This window comes from Mustela nivalis, assembly GCF_964662115.1.
Source record: "Mustela nivalis genome assembly, chromosome: 6".
Taxonomy (NCBI): Eukaryota; Metazoa; Chordata; class Mammalia; order Carnivora; family Mustelidae; genus Mustela; species Mustela nivalis.
The window spans coordinates 87813834-87836011 of NC_139025.1; the positions used below are offsets into that span (position 1 = coordinate 87813834).

The 22178-nt window shown below is 41.1% G+C and overlaps 1 protein-coding gene across 1 annotated transcript in view; it reads right to left on the reverse strand.

Moving 5' to 3' along the window:
- The window catches only part of FAM98B (family with sequence similarity 98 member B), a 37519-nt gene extending 37230 nt beyond the window's left edge, over positions 1-289 (reverse strand). The window contains exon 1 of the mRNA XM_082735614.1: positions 142-289. Within this exon, the coding sequence (XP_082591740.1) occupies positions 142-212 (71 nt within the window). The 5' untranslated portion in view covers positions 213-289. The remainder of the gene's footprint in view (positions 1-141) is intronic.
- Positions 290-22178: the final 21889 nt, after the last annotated feature.

Sequence of the window (22178 nt, forward strand, 5' to 3'; positions counted from 1 at the left end):
GCGCCGGCGGGAGCGCGGCGGGGAAGGAGGCCTCCACCGAGATGCCGGAGCCCAGCGGAGGCCCACGGGCAGGAGACCACAGCAGCCAGGCGGAGGGAGAGCTTACGTTTTCAGGGGAAGGGCGTCCCCGGGAATACTCACCCCAGCGCCTCCAGGGTATCCAGAACGTCCCCCTCCATCGTAGGTTCGGGACCCAACTCCGGCCCTCTCATGGTCCTTCGGCCCAAAGCCGTTCGGCGCTCTAAGAAGCCCGCCGGAAACCTGCGTCACGGCACCAAGGTTCCGGGTGGAGTCTCAAGTCGGGACTGACGAGGAGCGCCTCCGACTGGGGGCGTAGCCGTTCCGGCCGTTCCGCGGGCGGTGAGGAAAGCCGCTTGAGAGGACAGTGAGACGGGTTTAAGATAACAGGAAATTCTAGTCATAAAAAGGTTGCTTTGTGCTGGGTCTCTTGTGTGTGTTGAACGCAATCCTAGCAAACACCGTGATTCTACCCAAGTTGTTCTCAACCCATCAGGCTCCGGATCTCTCTTTGAATAACGAAAGTCCCAAAATGGAATCGTTCGTTATCTTGGGCTAAAATTGGTACAGAAGGCCAAACAGAGACACTTATTTTTAAATCAGTGTGCACAGCAATGCTCCAACTGAAAAAGAATAAAGGAAAAGGAATGTATGACGATATTGTTGGGCTGTGAAACGGGGCTCGGCGGGTGTCTGTGTGGAATCCTCTTCAAGGCACACGCAGACGGGGTGTGGTAGAGCTGACCCGGTCTGCGCGAGCGAGCGCTGCGGGAAACAGAGACCGGGGCAGAGCAGGGTGGTCGATGGGGTTTTCCAAAATTGTGACTAACTCTCCATAAAGTTCCAAACAAAACAATGTTCCTTCTGTGTGAATTCAGACTCTCTAAGCCATGCAAAAAAAAAAAAAAAAAAAAACTTAATCGTTCATATGTAAGAGAGTCCGGATTTAAGGTAAAACCGTTACTAACAGTTTGATCACTGGGCACCTGGGTGGCTCAGTCGGTGAGGGGTGGGACTCTTGATTTGGCCTCAGGTCATGATCTCAGGGTCTTGAGATCCAAACTTGTGTGGGGCTGTGTGCTGGGGCATGGAGCTTGCTTTAGATTCTCTCTACCTGTCTCTCTGCTCCCCTTTCCTCTCTCTCCCCCTCTCTAAAACAAAAACCAGTTATATCACCTACATGAATACCCAATGGGTCTTCGGAGAGTTGTGCAGACACATAACCATTGGCCCTTGTAACGACGTACTGTCCCCTCCCTTGCGGAAGATAGCATCCCTTGATCCAGTTCAAGTAATGCCCTCACCTCTCCATTATTGCTACAGACAAAAAGCTTACCCACAAAACTGTAAAATTCTAAATTTGAACCCATTTCAGTAATGACTACCATATAACCCAGGCTTTAAATATAAAATTATTTGCAGTTTAATGTATCTGAATTTATCCCTAAACCAAAGAGAGAATGTATGTTTTGAATGATTGTTGCCTCCTTCAAACAGGTGCAGAGTCATAAAAAGCACTATTTTTAGTAAGCTTGGTTAAAAAAAACGTCTCTACAAGGGACGCCTGGTGGTTCAGTCCGTTAAGTTACTGCCTTCAGCTCAGGCCATGATCCCAGGGTCCACAGGGAGCCTGCTTCTCTCTGGGCCTCTGCCTGCCACTGCCTGCTTGTGTGTGCTCTCGCGTGCTCTCATTCTCTCTCTCTCTCTGTCTCTAACAAATAAATAAGTAAATAAAATCTTAAAAAAAAAAGTCTCTACAAATATCAAATAGAAATGAGGTGACTGTTCTTTATTAACGTTGATCTCGAGTGTTCTGCAATTTTTACTAACTGAAGCACAGAAAAAAAGAAAAATTAAAAATACAAGGAAAAAAAAAGCATGACAGGTACGTGGGAAAGAAAAAAGGCCAGATGCTAGAAGAGATTCTAGACTCGTTCTTTTTTTTTTTTTAAGAAAAGAGATAGCATTAAATGTAAATATTAGAAATTTTAAAAAGACTGAAAATTAATTATCTAAATGTGAATCCAGATAAGCTGAAAAACAAAGCAAATTAAATCCCAGAAAAACAAATAGAAATAATAAAGAGACATCAATAACAGACATCATTGAAATGGGAGAAAAGAGAACCTGGGTGGCTCAGTCTGTTAAACATCTGCCTTTGGCTCAGCTCATGATCCCGGAGTCCTAGGATCGAGTCCCACATCAGGCTCTCTCCCTCTGCCTCTCTCTTTCTCTCTGTCTCTCATAAATAAATAAATAAAAATAATTGGGAGAAAATTAAGTCAAATTTTCATCTTTTTTATAAAAACTAATAATAACAAACCTTCAGTCAAGTTGATCAAGAAAATAAAAGATAACACAAATAATCAATATCCAAAATGAAAAAGAGGACATTAGAGAGTTAGTAAGAGGATGTTAGGAAAAACTTTATGCAATAAATTTGAAAATTTAGATGAAACTGACAAATTCCTTGAGAGACAATTTTGACAGAAATAATATAAGGAAAAATTTAAATATGAATAATTTCATATCTATTAAAGAAATCAAGTTATTAATTAAAATTCACCCATGAAGAACACTTCAAGCCAGGATTGCTTTCCTGATGAATGTCTCCAAACATTTAAGAAAGAAAGAACATCCATCTTATACAAACTTTTCCATAGACTAGAAGAACATAGAGCATTTTGCAATGTTTTTTATGAGGACAAAATTACCTTAACACAGACGTCGTAAGGACATCACTAAAAAGAAAACCTGAGGAGACTGGGTGGCTCTGTCAATTAAGCAACCCACAAACTTTGATTTTGGCTCAGGCCATGAGACTGAGCCCTGCATCAGATTTTCTTTTTCTCCCCTTCCTTCTGCCCTTCCCCCAACTCTGTGGGCTCACTTGAGCTCTCTCTCAAGTAAATAAATCTTTGAACAGATGTTTAATTTACAGAAATCCATTGAGCTATACACATAATAATTCTTTACTTGTCTCTATGTATGTTCCACCTTAACTTTTAAGTTACTTTTAAAAATAATTTTCTATACCTAAAAATGGTTAAAATGGCAAATTTCATGTTATATATATTTTGCAAAAAAAAATTACTGTAAAGTGCTTGCAACAGTGTCCAGTATATAGTAAGCACTTCATAAATGGTATCAACAATCTTTGCCTGGGTCTCATAAAAAGCTGAGTTTGAGGCAAAAATCTTAGGCAATAAAACCTAGAAATTCAATCCTAGAAAATTCAATCCTAGAAAGCAGAACCAATGGGAGAAGGGAGTGGGACAGGAAAGGAAAACCAATATATGAAGTGTATTACCAAGGTGGCCACGGCTTAGAACAACAATTGGTTTGCTATCTCTTTACTGATGTCTTATGAAGTGAACATATTTCTCAGACCTCTCTCTGGGTGAGGAAGGAAGAATTAAGAGCTAGCTCCTGTCTCCATGTGGAGGAGAACTCCCTCACACTTCCAGGTTACTTGTATACCTCAGTAGCTCAACATAGTCCCTAGGGCAGGAAATACCAGGTATGTGGCACAGCCATAACTTTGAAATACATCCACAAGCCCACAGTCTGGGGGAGCAAGGAAAGCAGAAGCAACTGCGGTCTCCCCAACCACTGAAAAGCACAAGCTATGGCTAGGGGCCACTCTGGCCAGAAACCAATGCATGTGCAGGAGCTCTAGATGCTGCATCAATGAAAGCCTGTCACTTCAGCCCTTGCTTCATTCAGAGCCAACTTGCACCCTCTTATATCCGAGGCTAAATCCCTCCCTCCTTTTCTGACAGGAGAGATATAAGATAACTGTGGTGGTGGACACACAACCTCAAAAGACTTTAAAATGGTTAGCAAACCAAGCTGGAGTCCTTGATGGTACAGCTGGTCAAGCTGTAATGGATACCCACCATCCTGGTCCTCCGTACTGGTTTCCTGCACTCTTGGGGGGGGGGGTGCATTTCTCTTCATCTAGGTTGGCAGCCACGTTTGCTGAAATTCACCATCTGTAGTCATAAAAGGGAAAAGAGCAACAAGAGACAGTCCAGTAAAGATCCTGTGTTTCAGATAAGTTCCTGCTTCTGCTGTGGAGCAGCAACCTGAGCTGCTCATGGTGAATATCTGGCAATAAAGTTGTTTTGTTGTTGTTGTTTTTCAATAAAATGATAGAAGTTTAAAGTGAAGATACAGAAAAGCTCTCAAAAGTGAGGGGGTCCTGATAGGGCTGTGACAGGCAGGGTTGCCAACAAGGGCCTTCATGGTTGGTCAACCAGACAACTAGAGAACTTAAATCCTTGATGTTTTTGTTTTTGTTTTTTTTAAGATTTTACTTATTTATTTGACAGAGTGAGACAGTGAGAGAGGGAACACAAGCAGGGGGAGTGGGAGACAGAGAAGCAGGCTCCACACCAATGCCCATTTGGGACTCAGTCCCAGGACCTGAGATCTTGACCTGAGCAGAAGGACTGAGGCACCCAGGGACCTCACTAGGAATTTAAATCCTTTTAACATATCTATTGTTAACACCTTCGATGGCTTACTTCCTTTGTAAAGGCTGGTTATTCTTTGTTGGTCACAGTACCAATAAAGACACCCACCCCACACAACCCAACTCACACAATCCACCCCGAAGGCCTAGGGCAGGGTGGTCCAATTTGTCCCCTGATTTCTGGTTTCCACACACCTCCACATTTGGGGGACTTCTATGAGCCTGATCACTTAGCTCCCTACCTATCTCACCCTATCTAGCACCCCACCCCCACTCCCATCCCTCATTCATTACCCCCTGGAATAGGAACCCTAACTGCCATTAGGGAATGGAACTATGACCGCTGTGCCTGCTTCCTACTGAAGTAGGGTGGCACTCTGTGTGGCAGTTAGAATCTAACCAAGGGTCAGTCCAGGGGCTTGTGGTAAAGCTCCATGGGATCATGATGGGCAGCAAACATACATGCTTAGCAGATGCAAAAGGATGAACATGAAAGGGGAACCCTCTTACACTGCTGGTGGGAATGCAAGCTGGTGCAGCCGCTCTGGAAAACAGTTTGAAGATTCCTCAAAATATTACACAGCCATCAGAAAATAAATGTAGATGTGAATGGAACTAAGGGATATTATGCTAAGCAAAATAAGTCAGAGAAAGATAATTATCATTGATCTCACTGATATGTAGAATTTAAGAAAAAATGACAGAGAATCATAAGGGAAGAGAGGAAAAAATGAAACGAGACCAAACCAGAGAGGGAGACAAACCATAACAGACTCTTAATCTCAGGAAACAAACTGAGGGTTGCAGGGGATGGGGGGGTGGGATGGGGTGGCTGGGTGAGAGACATTGGGGAGGGTATGTGCTATGGTGAGTGCTGTGAATTGTGTAAGATTGATGAATCACACTGGGGCACCTGGGTGGTTCAGTGGGTTAAAGTCTCTGCCTTCAGCTCGGGTCATGGTCTCAGGGTCTTGGGATCGAGCCCTGCATCGGGCTCTCTGCTCAGTGGGGAGCCTGCTTCCTCCTCTCTCTCTCTCTGCCTGCCTCTCCGCCTACTTGTAATCTCTGTCTCTCAAATAAATAAATAAAATCTTAAAAAAAAAAAAAAAAGACTGATGAATCACAGACTTATTACCTCTGAAACAAATAATACATTATATGTTAATTAATTGATTTTAAATTTCAAAAATGCTCAGTTGCATTTGTCTTGGCAAGATAACTGTATCACTGCTACTTAACAAATTGCCCCTAAACTTGGTGCCTTAAAGACAACAATACTCATGTATTATCTGTCACAATTTCTATGGGTCAGGAATTTGGGAGTGGCCTAGCTGAGTGGTCTGGTTGGGGGTCACTCATGAGATCTTTGTCAAGACATCAGCCAGGGCCACAGCTATCCGAAAGCTTGGGTGGGGCAGAAGAATGCCTTAAAGTCTGTGGTGGATCTGTCCTGTGGCTGGCAATTTCGTGCTGGCTGTAGGTAGGCGGTCTTGGTCCTTCCCCATGGGGGCCTCTTTCAAGGTTACTTGGATATTCTCACATCATGACAACTAACCTCCCCAGAGTGGACCATCCAAGAGAGAGCAAATGAAGATGGTACTATTTTTTAAATGATCTAGCCTTGAAGTCCCAAATTATGACTTCTGCCACATTCTGTTGTTTCAAGGAAGTCTCTACCTATGGCCCACATGTAATTGACTGAGGCTTAGACTCTCCACCTTTCCAAGGAATTGTGTCAAAGAATTTGTGGACATACTTTAAAACCAGCCCGTAACCAAAGAACAAATTAATGGATAAGAGGATGAGGAAAAATTTGATGTAGTGGCTCTACATAAGTTTTAGGATAGAGAAGGAAAAATAACTCTGCAGTAGTTTAAGAGCAATGTAATAAAGAATGAAACAGCAGATTCATGTCGGGAGAGATACTTAATCTCAACATGGATGCAGAGATGTTGTTTTCCTGAAAGAAAGGGAGTTTTGTCAGCTGTTTGGGAATATTCCTTAAAGTCCCTGTCCTGAGGTAGAATAATCACAATTGGCCCCAATCATAACCATTAACCTGGGAAATAAATGAGGGACAAGCCTTCACATCTATTAAGAGGAACAGTGAGAGAGAGAGTCAGTATCTCCTTTGCTGGGGGTGGCCTGTGTCTCCCCCAGCAACCTGCGTTTATTTGGAAGAGGCCTATGTAGACAATTAAGTCAGGAAGGAGTTTACTAGCCAACACGTTTGGGTAAATGCATTCTGCAATAGGCTTTTATGTCAGGGTCCTGATTTAGAACCCTGAGAGCCTGGATGGACCTAGGGTACCTCAGTCTATCTGCCCTGTTTCCTGCAGGAGAGACCTGATCCCACTGTGGCCATGCAGTGTTAGAGGAGCTCAATCCTTTCCTCAACTTGCAATCCAGTTTTTTCCCAGTGGGTTAAAAGGCACTCCAAGGGAGAGTCCTTGGGAACTAAAGAGACCATGCCTTGCTGCAAAGGCCACACCTTCTTTTACCCTGTGTTGAAGACCCTGTCATGTTTAACCAACCCATGGAAAACACTAGAAAGTTTTATAAAAGGAAATTATCCAATTTTGCAGTACGCAATCCAGAGGAGTCCCCACAGAGAATGGTTAGTTTCCCATCTTGCGATCCCGATAGGAGTTACTCTGGACCTGTTACAGAGAGGGGACTATGAAGGCATCCCTACATAGTAGCTCTCCCCTGGGAACCAAGGCATCTTGTGGTTTCCTACCCAAGGTGAAAAAATGGTCTAACATCTTAGGTTGAGCAGGGCCCAGGCCCCAAGGGAGTAGCCACTCTTACCCATGCGTCACTTGATCCTCCTTTTCTCCTCTAGATTTCACACACCACCCCCTACCCCACCCCCGCATCCCCTCCCAATCATAAAGGCTAAGCAGGACTGAGAGCTTAAACTTTGATTCAATTATGGTGCCTCACCTTACCCCTGGGCACTTTTTCTGTCCATATACCTGAGGTCCCATTTACAAGCACAGCCCTGTTGACGAGTATAGACATCACGATTTAACATTGTCATAATTGCACATTTTTATCGTTAGAACAAGAAAGCCTCAATTATATGACCCATTAAAGTCCCAGCTGCTAATGCAACTAATCGAGGAAATGGCTAGGAGTTTGTAATTTCCTCCTTAATGCCCAAAGTATTCCAAGGGCAGTATGCGCAGGAAATCTTCGGCTCCCTCCAACTTGACATATAAAGAGATAGCTCTAATCCTATTTGCCAATAACTTGGGTTTTGATCCCTGGCCCTGACTGAACCTAAACTGTACCTAACAGAAAAACGTATGTCTTAGTGGCAGCAAAAATGAGGCAAAGAGTCCCCTAACCTAAGTTCTCACAAAAGACATCTTCAATGTAAAAAACCTTCAACCTATATACCTGAAATGAATCTGTGATTAAACAGGCATAGTGATCACGGGAGACTAGAAAGGGCCCACTATAGGCAGTCCCTGAGGTAGAAGAAAGCCATTTAAGAAAAGCCAATGAACAGAAAGCAGAACTGGGTAAGGTTAGGCCAACATTCCCTTCTTTTGAGGAGGGGGGCTTGACCAAACCTTTGTCCAGAAGCCCGTCAACTGAAACTTAAAACCACGGGCTACACTATTCCCCTCTAACTGACCCACAAGTGCCTGGTTTTGCTGTTTATGAGAAGAGGTCATCTAAGGGAGAAATGTCTCCCTGGAAAGAAAAGAAAAAAGTCCACTTTTACTCACCCTTTGGTGGAAGTGATCCTGGATCTCAGCACCAAAATGAAGCAAGAGAGCTAGGTTCTAGTGGGAGAATGAATCTAGCAGACAACAGAGTGTGAGTAAAGCGATAGAAAAGTTAATTAAGTGAAGACACAGAAAAAGGCCTCTAGAGTGATAGAGGTCCCAACAGGGTTGCCCTAATGTAACTATTCTTTGCCTCCAAGTTCACAGGCATGAGGAGCCCAAATTTGAATGAGTTAGCTATTACTAACTCAGTCAACAGCCTCCCACCCTGGGAGCCAGGGTCTCTAAGAGCCTACAGTTGAGGAAACACTAAGCAAAAACACCAAAAGTATCTTTGGGAGTGATGGGCAGGGGGCCAATCCTACTTTCTCCCCTTAGTCCCTGAGCCCATGTACTCTAACTAATGGGTACAGCACTACAGATTAGCTGTTGGTTCAACCCCATATACCTTTTACTGGAAATCAGCACCTCAGCCTCCAGGATGTTGAGCCTAAGCTCAGGAGGGCTCAAGAGATCACTTCACCATTCTCTCAGGACATCTGCTTCTTGTAAGGTACAGGGTAGGTAGCACCTACAAATACTTCCATGTTTCACCAACTGTCTCACCATCTCTGCCATAAAACATGCCTCTTATCAAGGCAGTCTTGTCATCAGTGGGACACTCTGTGAACCTTCAGTTGGCGATGCAATCAGAGAAATAGAGCAAAAAAGGCAAGCCCCGATCCAGAATCACAACCCTCTCCAAAATAGAAGATAACCAACCTTCTACCAGGCAGCCAGCTATTACCTCTCAGGAGAAAGCCCTAGTCAGGTCTCTGCTGGCAGCATGTTCACCTTCAGCAGGGCAGTAATGCACTGCAATCTGTGTGCTCCCCTGACCTGCCCCATGTCATCATCCTTGCTTCCCTAGGGTTAGATGGACCAATAAAATGTTAGGACTTTCACCTCAAACTCTTTTTTTAAGGAATCCAAGCTCAGAGAATTGATAGCATATAGTGTTTACTATGTACTGACACTTTAAAACACTTTACCTGATGTACTCATTTTTTTTAAAAGATTATATTTATTTATTGGAGAGGGAGAGAGAGAGAGAGAGCAGGAGCAGAGTGAGGGGCAGAGGGAGAAGTAGAATCCTGCCTGAGCAGGGAACCCAACAGGAGGCTCGATCCTGAGACTCTGGGATCATGACCAGAGCCGAAAACAGATGCTTAACCAACTAAACCACCCAGGTACCCCATGATTTACTCATTTTTAAAGGAATTTAAAACAAAGCATATGTGTGAATGAATATGGAATTCATTAGACTTAATGACAGGAAACTCAGGTTTTTGGGTGAAACAAGCAGCTAACGGTCCAGAGAGAAATCCTAGGAGGCATATAAAATCTGTGAAAAACAAGTACGTGGCCTAATACACCATGCCGGATTTGACTTGCAAACCTCTCCAAGCTCATCTCCACAGCATTCACTACACTGGTCCCTGATGAGTTTCTCTGTTGAACTGTGTCCTCATTCCTAGAGAGGGTTCAGTAACAATTTGTGGAATGAATGGAATGGAATAGAATACCACAGTATCCAGAGATACACTGTTTTTGATTCTGTGAATATTCTAAAATTTCTGGCCTTGGTATCACCTATTATCAGAAGATATTAACTTCTCTGGCAATTCCTAGATCACATTCAGATGAATTTTATCCCAAAGACATCAGTAGTACCCTAGGACATGATTAGACAGCTACTGATGGGTTTGATCAGAGAGAGGAAATGAAAGTCCCTGTACTCAGGACTGATTATATCATGTTCCAGTCCCGGTACAAAATGAAAAAGCTAAAAAATTATTAAGAATTTCAAGAAAGCCAACAGCAGAGTATTAAACCAAGCATGGAGCTCGGGTAAGAGCAGGTTCAGTGCAACTACACAGGTCATGCCCTTTAAGCTGGCCTCCTTGTACCCATCAGAAGTCCAAAAGTAGTGTATGAACTCCAACCTTGAAACACTGAAGGCTTTACAGCAAAAACTGCCCCCCCTTTTTTTGCATCAACCCAGGGAACTTATCTGACTGATCTTAACACAGACTGATATATTCAGAAAAATGATCTACGTTCAAACTTATCTTCTGGACCAAGGAAACTACCTCTGCCTTACTAGTTGTCAAGAACGGGTGGGCTCTCCTAGACTGTATGTATAGAAAATCCAAGGAGAGTTTCCTACAAAGCATCATACAAACTAGAGAAAACAACAGTAGCCATGAATTCTCCTTGATACCAGCTCTGTAGGTTCCTTAACTACAGAAAGAAGACTTTAAGAAAGTAGAAATGTGAGACTATACTCTTGACCAGTATCTACCTACCATGCAAAGAATTTGAGGTGGATTTGAAGTATATCTACATAAAGAGGTCTACACAGGGGCTCCAAGAATCTCTTGAGGGATATTTAAAAGCAATGCAAATATAAAATTTATTTGGACACTTGCTATCCTGGAAATTAGGTGAGGGGGGAACATATTTGGAAAACACACTGGCATTTGAAATAAGATCTTGAATTTGCATGCTAGAACCTAGGATTCGAGATGGATGCCTGACTTAAACTAACCAGATGTCTAGAGGTGGGAAGTTCTTCTTGTTCCATGACATCACTTGTGATTATTTTCCAGTGCAACTCAAGCCAGACCTTCAGTGTGGCACCTGGAACTTGGTACAACCAATGGCTTTGCAAGTGGAGGTAGCAGGTTCCTCCTTGCACCTAAGACTGAATATTCTATTTTAAATTATAGTATCTTTATTTGTAGTGGAAGGTTCTTTGCCCAAGCTGGGGAAGAGGTATTATTGTGAAACCCAGAGAGGGAAAAAGGTGGTTCCCCATTAACACAATGTTATGTCTATTACTGGTTTCCAGTTATGGAACGAATGAGTTATGGGAATAAAAGATACAGCATAGGGAATATAGTCAATGATTCAATAGTAGTAGTGTATGGTGACTAATTGTAGCTATGCTTGTGGTAGCCAGCATAATGTACAGAGATGTTGAATCACTATGTTGTATACCTGAAACTAATGTAATATTGTGTGTCAGTTATACTCAAAAACATTTTTAACGTGATGTATGCTAGTCAGGGTAAACTAATAACCTCAAAATCTCAGTGATAGTCATAGTCCAGTGAAGCATTTGGTGGGAAGGTATGGCATATTACATTTCCAAGGATGGTCATGACAATGTCACCAATAAATACCATATTCTCTTTGGCAAAGTATATTTGCCACTCCCCCATCAAAAGTAGAGTTTACTTCTCCATTGAATCAAGGCAGGCCTGGTGGCTATCTCAATCAATAAAATATGGTGGAGGGCCATGTGAGTGACTCATTTGGTTATGTGTCTGCCTTCCGCTCAGGTCATGATCCTGGAGTGCTAGGATTGAGCCCCACATTGGGCTCTCTGTTCAGCAGGGAGTCTGCTTCTCCTTCTGCCCCTCATACTCTGTCTCTCTGCTCTCTCAAGTAAATAAATAAAATCTTTTAAAAATATATGGTGGAAATGATGTTGTGCAACTCTAGGTAAAGTCCTTAAATTGTCCGCTACTTCCTGCCTTTTAAAACGTACACTTCCAAGATGCTTCCTCTTGGAACACAGGCACTAGGCTAAGAGAATCTTGAGCCACATAGAGAACCACATGTAGGCACTCCAGTGGACAGCCCCATCTGCATACCAAGCAGTTAGCCAACCTCAGCTATCAATGTGAGTGGACCTTCTAGGTCACCCATCTCAGTTGATACATAGGATGACTGTAGTCTCAGCCAAGAATTGTCTACAATGGCATAAGAGATCTCAAATAGGAACCAGGTAAACCCAGCCAATGGACAGAATCATTATAAATAATGTGTTTTGAGGTGGTTTGCTATGCAGCAATAGATAACCAAAATGAGGATTTTCTATATAGTAATTCAGGGACCTAGGATCCTTATTGTAACTCTGCTATTTGGACACATAGCAACCAAAGTCAGTATAGAAAGGAAAAATGAGAGAACGGCAGATTATATGAAGAGGTTCATGGTAAAGCCTAGAGGAAAACACTATTTGCTTACATTGCACAGATTAAAACTCAGTCACACTCACATTATCCCAGCCTCTATGGAGGGAAGCTGGAAAAAATAGTCTTCCTGTGTGCCTAGAAGGAAAAAATAAGTGGTTGGTAAAGCCATTGCATTTTTTCTACCACAGTTTTCTTTCAAAAGACTTATCTCCCCAATTAGAAATTTCTGGCAGAAAGGATCTGACTGAATCCCCTTGATCCCACTTGCTGGCTAGACATAACTCTCTCATTACTGGCTCTTTCCTGAAAGTTTTATTTTTTATAACATCGTGGATTGTAATATTGGCCTTTGCTGTTATCAGCCTCCATATATCAGAATTCTGTTGTTTAGAAACATACTTATTTACAACAAAATAAAAACAAATCAGCAACAAAAATTCAACTCAGATTAGCTCAAGTAATAATGGTTTGGGTACTTGAAAAGTCCGAGTTTAAACCTTACATGTAAATTAGTCGGAGCTCCAGCTCTCATTATCCATTTCTGTATGAATCCCTGTGCTTCAGCTCCATGGCTGCTTCATTTTCGGGATGACTCCCTTTACGGTCAGTGGGAACCAAGGCCACATGCTTCTTCATTTGTACTCAAAGGCAAAGAAAGAATTGCTTCCCACAACCTTTGGGGGATGGGGACTAGAACTTCATCTAAATGGGCTCCCTCTAATCACTCAGGTACACTGGAAAGGGTTGCTTACCTCCCTGACATCCATTCTCCATTCAAATTTCCCAATAGAACTTCAACTTAGACATGCACACCTTCTCCATGTAACCATATACTTTCAAGTAAGCTGGTCTCATCCTCAGTCCAGAGGCAGGATCACTTGGTCTAATATTACCCCCATCTTCTTTGTGAGAGTAACAGTGTGATATAATCTTCATCAGTATGAAATAAGGGGTGGGGAGGTCAATCCAATAAAAATGTATTATGTTTGTAAATATTTTTGAAGCCATAATAGGATCACCTAAATGTATAAACAAATATTAACAGACCAAAAGGGAGAAAAAGGCTGCAATATGATAGTAGTAGAAGAATTTAACACTCCACTTTTGTCAATGGATAAATCCTCTAAACAAAAAAAAATCAATAAGGAAACATTGGCCTTAATTGGTAATTAGACCAGAGGGTCTTAACAGACATATACAAAATATTTCATCCAAAAACAACAAATACACATACTTTTCAAACACAACTGGAATATTCTCTAGGATAGATTACCTGTTAGACCATAAAGCAAGTCTCAATAAATTTAAAAAGACAGAAATCATATCAAGTATCTTTTCCAGCCACAACAACATGAAACTAGAAACCAATTACATGAAGAAAACTGGAAAACTTGCAAATATATGGAGATTGAAAAGCATGCTAGTGAGCAACCAATGGGTCAAAGAAGAAATCAAAAGAGAAATCAAAAATACCTTAAGACAAATAAAAATGGAAATGACACATACCAAAACTTGTGGGATGCAGCAAAAGCAGTTCAAAGAGGGAAGCAAAAGCAGTTCAAAGAGGGAAGTTCATTGCAATAAATGGAGGTGGGACGTTCTGCTTATTCCATGACACCACCTGTGATTATTTCCCAGGGCAACTCAAGCCATTGAAAAACAAGAAGTTCCTCAAATAAAGGCCATCTGTAGAAAACAAAACAAAACAATAGCAGGCATTATATTTAATGGTGAAAGCCTAAATTCTTCCCTGAATACCTAAGACTGGGAACAAAGCATATCTACTCTCACCACTTTTGGTAAAATACACTTTTATTCAACATTATGCAGAAGGTTCTAGAAATGCAATAATGCAAGAAAAAGGAAATGCATATTGGAAAAAAGAAGTGTTCATCTATGGAGAAAATCCAATGGAATATACAAAAAAAATCTATGAGAACTAATAAATGAGTTTAGCAGGGTTGCCAGATAAAGTCAACATATAAAAGTCAATTATTGCTTCTCAAGCTCTTCCAAAAATTAGAAGAAGAAATACTTCCAAATTCATTTTATAAGGCCAGCATTGCTCTGATACCAAAACCAAAAAAAAAGACACTATAAAAAAAAATTAAAAAAAAAAAAAGAAGAAGAAAGAAAGAAAATTAAAGGTCAATTTCCTTGATGACCATAGATGCAAATATTCTCAAAAGAATTGTTGGCAAACCAAATTCAACCATATTAAAAGGATTATACACCACAATCACATGGGATTTATTCCAGGGATGCTTATATGGTTCACTGTGATACATATATTATCAAAATGAAGAATAAAAATAAAATGATAATCTCAGGAGATGCTTTTGCCTTTGACAAACTTCAACATTCATTTATGATACAAAAATCTTAACAAAGTGGGTATGGGGTGCCTGGATGCTTCAGTTGTGACCACTTCAGTGGTCAGTGGTGCATGTGACTCTTGATCTTGGGTTATAAATTTGAGCCCCATGATGGGTGTAGAGATTATATATAAAAACAAACAAACAAACAAAAACAAAGAACAAAGTGGGTGAAGAGGAAATGTACCCAAACATAATAAAAACCATATGTGACAAGCCCACAGCTAACATGGTGCTCAAGGGTAAAACGCTGGAAAATGTTGTTCCATGTGAGCCAGAGAAGAATGTGTATTCTGTTGCTTTGAAATGGTGTGTTCTGAATATATCTTTGATGTCCATCTGGTCCAGTGTGCCATTTAAGGTCTTTATTTCCTTGTTGATCTTTTGCTTGGATGATCCGTTCATTTCAGTGATGGGAGTGTTAAAGTCCTCTACTATTATTGTAATATTGTCAATGTGTTTCTTTGATTTTGTTATTAATTGGTTTATATAGTTGGCTGCTCCCATGTTAAGAGCATAGATATTTAAAATTGTTAGATCTTGGGGCGCCCAGGTGGCTCAGTGGGATAAAGCCTCTGCCTTCAGCTCAGGTCATGATCTCAGGGTCCTGGGATCAAGCCCTGCATCGGGCTCTCTGCTTGGCAGGGAACCTGCTTCCACCTCTCTCTCTCTGCCTGCCTCTCTGCCTACTTGTGATCTCTGTCAAATAAATAAACAAAAATCTTTAAAAAAAAATAAGAGGCACCTGGGTGGCTCAGTAGGTTAAGTCTCTGCCTTCAGCTCAGGCCATGATCTCAGGGTCATGGGATCGAGTCCACATCAGGCTCTCTGCTCAGCAGGGAGCCTGCTTCCTCCTCTCTCTCCCTGCCTCTCTGCCTACTTGTGATCTGTCTCTGTCAAAGAAATAAATAAAATCTTAAAATAAATAAATAAAAATAAAAATAAAATTATTAGATCTTCTTGTTGGACAAACACTTTGAGTATGATATAGTGTCCTTCCTCATCTCTTATTATAATCTTTGGCTTAAAATCTAATTGATCTGATATAAGGATTGCCACCCCCAGCTTTCTTTCAATGTCCATTAGCATGGTAAATTGTTTTCCAACCCTTCACTTTAAATCTGGAGGTGTCTTTGGGTCTAAAATGGGTTTCTTGTAGACAGCATATTGATGGGTTTTGTTTTTTATCCATTCTGATAACCTGTGTCTTTTGATTGGGGCATTTAGCCCATTTACATTCAGGGTAACTATTGAAAGATATGAATTTAGTGCCATTGTATTGCCTGCAAGGTGACTGTTACTGTATATTGTCTCTGTTCCTTTCGGGTCTACTACTTTTAGGCTCTCTCTTTGCTTAGAGGACCCCTTTCAATATTTCCTGTAGAGCTGGTTTTGTGTTCACAAATTCTTTTAGTTTTTGTTTGTCCTGGGAGCTTTTTAATCTCTCCTATTTTCAATGATCAAAACTCTTCAGAGTATAGGGATAGAGGGTACATACCTCAATATCATCAAAGCCATCTATGAAAAACCCACCGCGAATATCATTCTCAATGGAGAAAAACTGAGAGCTTTTCCGCTAAGGTCAGGAACACGGCAGGGATGTCTATTATCACCATTGCTATTCAACATAGCACTAGAAGGCCTAGCCTCAGCAATCAGACAACAAAAAGAAATTAAAGGCATCCAAATCAGCAAAGAAGAAGTCAAACTATCACAAACTATCACTCTTTGCAGATGATATGATACTATATGTGGAAAACCCAAAAGACTCCACTCCAAATCTGCTAGAACTTGTACAAGAATTCAGTAAAGTGTCAGGATATAAAATCAATGCACAGAAATCAGCTGCATTTCTTTCTACCAACATCAAGGGTAAAACGCTGAAAGCTACTTTTTCTAAGAGCAGGAAAAAGACGAGAAAGCCAGGTCTCAGGCTCCCATCCCATTTAACCTGGTGGGCAATCTCAGAAGGGATTAGTGACTTCACAAAGTGTTTCCTGCCCATGGAGGTGGGCTACCACTGCCCTCCAACACACCTATAAGAGTCTGAGCCAGGCCTCTCAGCCCGCCATACCCGGGGCCAGTCCTGCACATGGCCTGGCATTAGCAGACCCTGGGACAGCCCCACCCACCAAAACACCTGGAGCAGCCACAGCCCAGCCACAATAGGAGGACATCTGCAGACCACACAAACCAGTGCCTAACTCTGGTTAGGGTGACGGAGAGGGATTACATGTCTGGCTGCATAGTACCCCTTTAACATAAGCCCATTCTAAGACTGGGAGACATAGATTATCTACTTAATTAGAGAAGACTCAGAGAAAATGAAGAGACTGAGGAATATGTTCCAAATGAAAGAATAAGATAAACCTGATAAAAAGACCTAAGAGAAATGGAAATAAAACAATCTACCCGATGAAGATCCTCACCAAACTTGGGTGAATATTTGAACACAGTGAGAACTTCAATAAAGGATAGAAAACACAAAAAAGAACCAATCAGAGCTAAAGAATATGGTAACTGAAATGAAAAATATACTGGAAGGGATCAAAAGTAGAGTAGAGGATGCAGGAGAACAGATCAGGGACCGGTAAGATAGGAGAGTGGGCATTATGAAGATGAATCAAAAGAAGAAAGAATTTTTTAAAAATCAGGGCTGGTTAAGGGTCCTCTGGGACAATCTCAAGCATACTAACATTTGTATTATAGAAGTCCCAGAAGGAGAAGAGAGAGAGGAAGGGGCAGAAAACTTATATTAAGAAATAATAGCTAAAAACTTCCATAACCTGGAGAAAGAAATAGACTTCCAGGTCCAGAAAACACAGAGAGCCCTAAACAAGATGAACTCAAAGAGATTCACACCATAACACATTATAATTAACATGTCAAAAATGAGGGATGCCTAGCTGGCTCAGTTGGTTAAGTCTGATTCTTGATTTCTGCTCAGGTCATGATTGCAGGGTTGTGAGTTCCAGACCTGTGTTGGGCTTCATGCTGGGTGTGGAGCCTGCTTAAGATTCTCTCTCTCTCCCTCTGACCGCTCCTCAAAACATGTCAAAAGTTAAACATAAGGGGCGCCTGGGTGGCTCAGTGGGTTAAGTCTCTGCCTTCGGCTCAGGTTATGATCCCAGGGTCCTGGGATGGAGCCCCACATCGGGCTCTCTGCTCAGCAGGGAACCTGCTTCCCCCTCTCTCTCTGCCTGCCTCTCTGCCTATTTGTGAACTCTGTCAAGTAAATAAATAAAATCTTAAAAAAAATTTAAACATAAATAGAGCATATTAAAGGCAACAAGAGAAAAGTAACTAGATACATACAAGGGAAAGAAACTCCATTAGGTTATCAGCCGATTTTTCAGCAGAAACTTCACTGGCCTGAACAAAATGGCACGATACATTCAAAGTGCTGAAAGGACAAACACCTACAACCAAGAATGTTTTCCTCAGTAAGATGATCATTCAGAATTGAAGAAGAAATAGTTCCCAGAGAAATAAAATTAAAGGGATTAATCACCACCAAATATCAAAGGCCACAACTAGAAGACAATTAAGAAAGAAAAAAATACCTCACTAGTAAAAGCAAACAGATAGTAATGGCAGTGGATCAAACACTTCTAAATCTAGTATGAAAAGTAAAGGCAAAAGTAGTAAATTCAAATATATTTACAATAATTACTTATGGGATACCCCAAATAAAAAGATGTAAAATAGGACATCAAAAACAAAAATGGGGGAGGGGGTATGAAAATATATTGCTTTTAGGTTTCAGTTGAGCTTAAGCAACCATCAACTTAAAACAAACTGCTATATGTAGAGAGGGAAAACAAACAGGGGGAGTGGGAGAGGAAGAAGCAGGTTCCCCGCTGAGCAGGGAGCCCACTGCAGGCCTCAATCCCAGGACCCTGGGATCATGACTTGAACAGAAGGCAGAGGCTTTATTTAACCCACTGAGCCACCCAGGCACCACTATACATAGGGTGTTTATATGAACTTCATGGTAGTCACAAAGCAAAAACTAATAACAGACACACAAAAGTAAAGAAAAAGGAATCCAAACATAACACTAAAGGTGTCAAATCACAAGGGAAGAAGACAGAAGAAGAATGAAACAGAGAAAAAAATACAAAAACAACCAGAAAACAACAAATGGGTCTAAGTACATATCTATCAATAGTTACTTTAAATGTAAGTGGACCTAATGCTTCTATCAAAACACACAAGGTCACTAGGTGGAGTTAAGACGATAGAGAAGTCAGGGACCCTAAGTGTGTCTGGTCCTTCTGATACAGCTAGATATTATCAAATCATTCTGAACATCTGAAAAAAATCAATCAAACATCTGATAAATGAAACATTGCAATTCTACAAATAGAAAAGCAACCACTTTTCGGAAGGTAGGAAGTGTGGAGACTTGAATCCAAGGTGCTATATCTCAGGATACGGGGTTGGGGAGGGACCGTACTTACGGAGATTACCGCAAAGTATTATAAGTAGCAGAGTACAAAATTGGAACTTCTAGAAGTCTACTACAGTGGGGGAGGTCCCTGGCTTAAAGGTACTTAGGTGGCAAAGTGGGGCAGAGTCCCAGGTGGGGCAGTGTGGTCTCAGAATTCCTGGGGTCACAAGAAGAATGGGAGTGCCCGAGTGAGGGAGAGTTTCCTGGCATAAGAGTGGGGAAGTTGGTTGAAAACTGAGTCTTGGTGCTGGCTTTCTGCTTGGTGTTGCCATAAACTGCGAATTGTTACACGCTCCTGTGACCACTTTCTTGGCAGGGGGCCAGCAGAAGGTAGAAATGTGAGGAGAGTCCCCCTCATTCCCCCAGAAGGAAGAACATGGTTCTGCACCACAGGAGTGAGTAAAATTTGGAGTTTTGAAACTCAGTCATGCGCCTGAGATAAAAACACTTGGTCATAGGCCGGGTGAACAGACTTCTGACAGAAACCAGGGAGACAGGAGAGATTGACTGCTTTTCTGTGAGGGCTCACTGAAGAGTGGGGGGGGGGCATGAACTTTCAACTCCTGAGCTAGAGATCAGGGTGCAACCATAGTCATCCTGCCCCAGGGTGCTGAAAGCCTTCACGGGGCAAAACAGGGCCATACAGTGGAATCCGGAGCCACTTACACTGAGTCCAGACCCTGGCAAAGGAGGTGCATTTCCACAAGTGCAAGAGCACCTGAGAATCAGCACAACAGGACCCTCCGGCAGAAGACCAGTAGGAACCAGTGGCTAGCACCAAGTTTACTGATCACAGAGTCTAGAAGGCTTCAGCTCTTGGGGAAAACCGTATATAGCGTTTGTTGTTTTTTATTTGTTTGTTTTTATTCTTTAGTCTTTTAGTATTACTGCCATGATATTTTCAATGTGCAAAAGGGGAAAATATGCAGCCAAGAACACTTTATCCAGCAAGGCTGTCAGTCAAAATAGGAAACATAAAGTATTTCCAGCAAAAACAAAAGCTAAAGGAATTTCTGAACACTAAGCCAGCCCTGCAAGAAATACTGAAGTGGATCCTTTGAGGGAAGAGCAAGCCCCAAAATAACAAAGTCCAGAAAGGAACAGAGACAATCTACAGGAACAGCAAACTTACAGGTAAAACAATGGCACTAAATTCATATCTTCCAATAATTACTTTGAATTTAAATGGACTAAATGCTCCAATCAAAAGACATAGGGTATCTGAATGGATTTAAAAAATAATAATAATAACAAAACCCATCAACATGCTGCTTACAAGAGACTCACTTTAGCCCCAATGAGACTTCCAGATTGAAAGTGAGGGGGTGGAGAACCATTTATCATGCCAAAGGACATCAAAAGAAAGCAGGGGTTGCCATCCTTACATCAGACAAACTAGATTTTCTTTATTTTTTGACGTATTTTTAAAAATTTATTTATGAGAGAGAGAGAGTGACAGAGAGCATGAGTGGGGTCGGGGCAGGGAGTAGGACAAACAGACTCCCCACTGAACAGGGACTGCCAATGTGGTGCTCAGTCCCAGGACTCCAAACCATGATCTGTGCCAAAGCAGACACTTAACTTACTGAGGCACCCAGGAGCCCTAAACTAGATTTTAAATCAAAGACTGTAATAAGAGATGAAGGAGGACATGTATCATAATTAAAGGGTCTAGCCACAAGAAGATCAAACAACTGTAAATATTTATGACCCCAACATGAGAGCAACCAATTAATTATAAATTTATTTAATAACAAATTATTACAAATTATAAATTATTAATTTAATTAATAACAAAATTAAAGAAACTCATCTATAATAATACGAAAATAGGGATGTTAACACCCAATTCACAGCAATGGATAGGTCATCTAAACAGAAGATCAACAAGGAAACAAGTGCTTTGAATGACACACTGGACCAGATGGACTTAATAGATATATTCAGAGTATTTCATTCTAAAGCATTCCTTAGTGCACATGGAACATTCTACAGTATAGATCACATACTGGGTCACAAATCAGGTCTCAACTGGTACAAACAGATTGAGATTATCCTATGCATATTTTCAGACCACAATGCTTTCAAACTTGGTGTCAACCATAAGAAAAATATTGGAAGGACCATAAATACATGGAAGTTAAAGAACATCCTACTAAAAAACGAATGGGAAATTTAAAAATTTAAAAAATACGTGGAAGCAAATGAAAATGAAAACAAAGTTCAGAACCTTTGGGATGCAGCAAAGGCAGTCTTAAGAGGAAATTATATTGCAATACAGGCCTTTCTCAAGAAACAAGAAAAGTCTCAAATATACCACCTAACCTTACACTAGCTGGAAAAAAGAATAGCAAATAAAGCCTAAATCCAGCAGGATGGAAGAAATAATAAATATTAGAGCAGAAATAAATGATCTAGAAATCAAAACAATAGTAAAACAGATCAATGAAACTAGGAGCTAGTTCTTTGAAAGAATTAATAAAATTGATAACCTTCCAGCCAGACTTCTGAAAAAAAGAATGGACCCAAATAAATAAAATCATGAATAAAAGAGGAGAGATCACAATCAACACTAAAGAAATACAAATAATTAAAAGAGAATAATATTATATGTCAACAACATTGTATCCCAACAATTACATGCCAACAAATTAGGCAATCTGGGCAAAATGGATGCATTCCTAGAATCACATAAGCTACCAAAACCGAAATAGGAAGCAATAGAAAACCTGAACAGGCCCATAACCAGCAAGGAAATTGAAGCAGTAATCAAAAATCTTCCAAAATACAAGGGTGAAGGGCTGGATTGCCTCCCAGGAGATTTCTACCAAACATTTAAAGAAGAATTAATCCCTATTCTTCTGAAACCGTTTCAAAAAATAGAATTGTAACGACAACCTCCCAACTCATTCTATGAGGCCAACATTACCTTGGTCTAAAAACCAGACAAAGACCCCACCCTAAAGGAGAATTATAGACCAGTATCCTTGATGAACATGGTCACAAAAATTCTCACCAAAATACTAGCCAATAGGACCCAAAAGTATATTAAAAGGAATTTTTACCAGGACCAAGAGGGATTTATTCCTG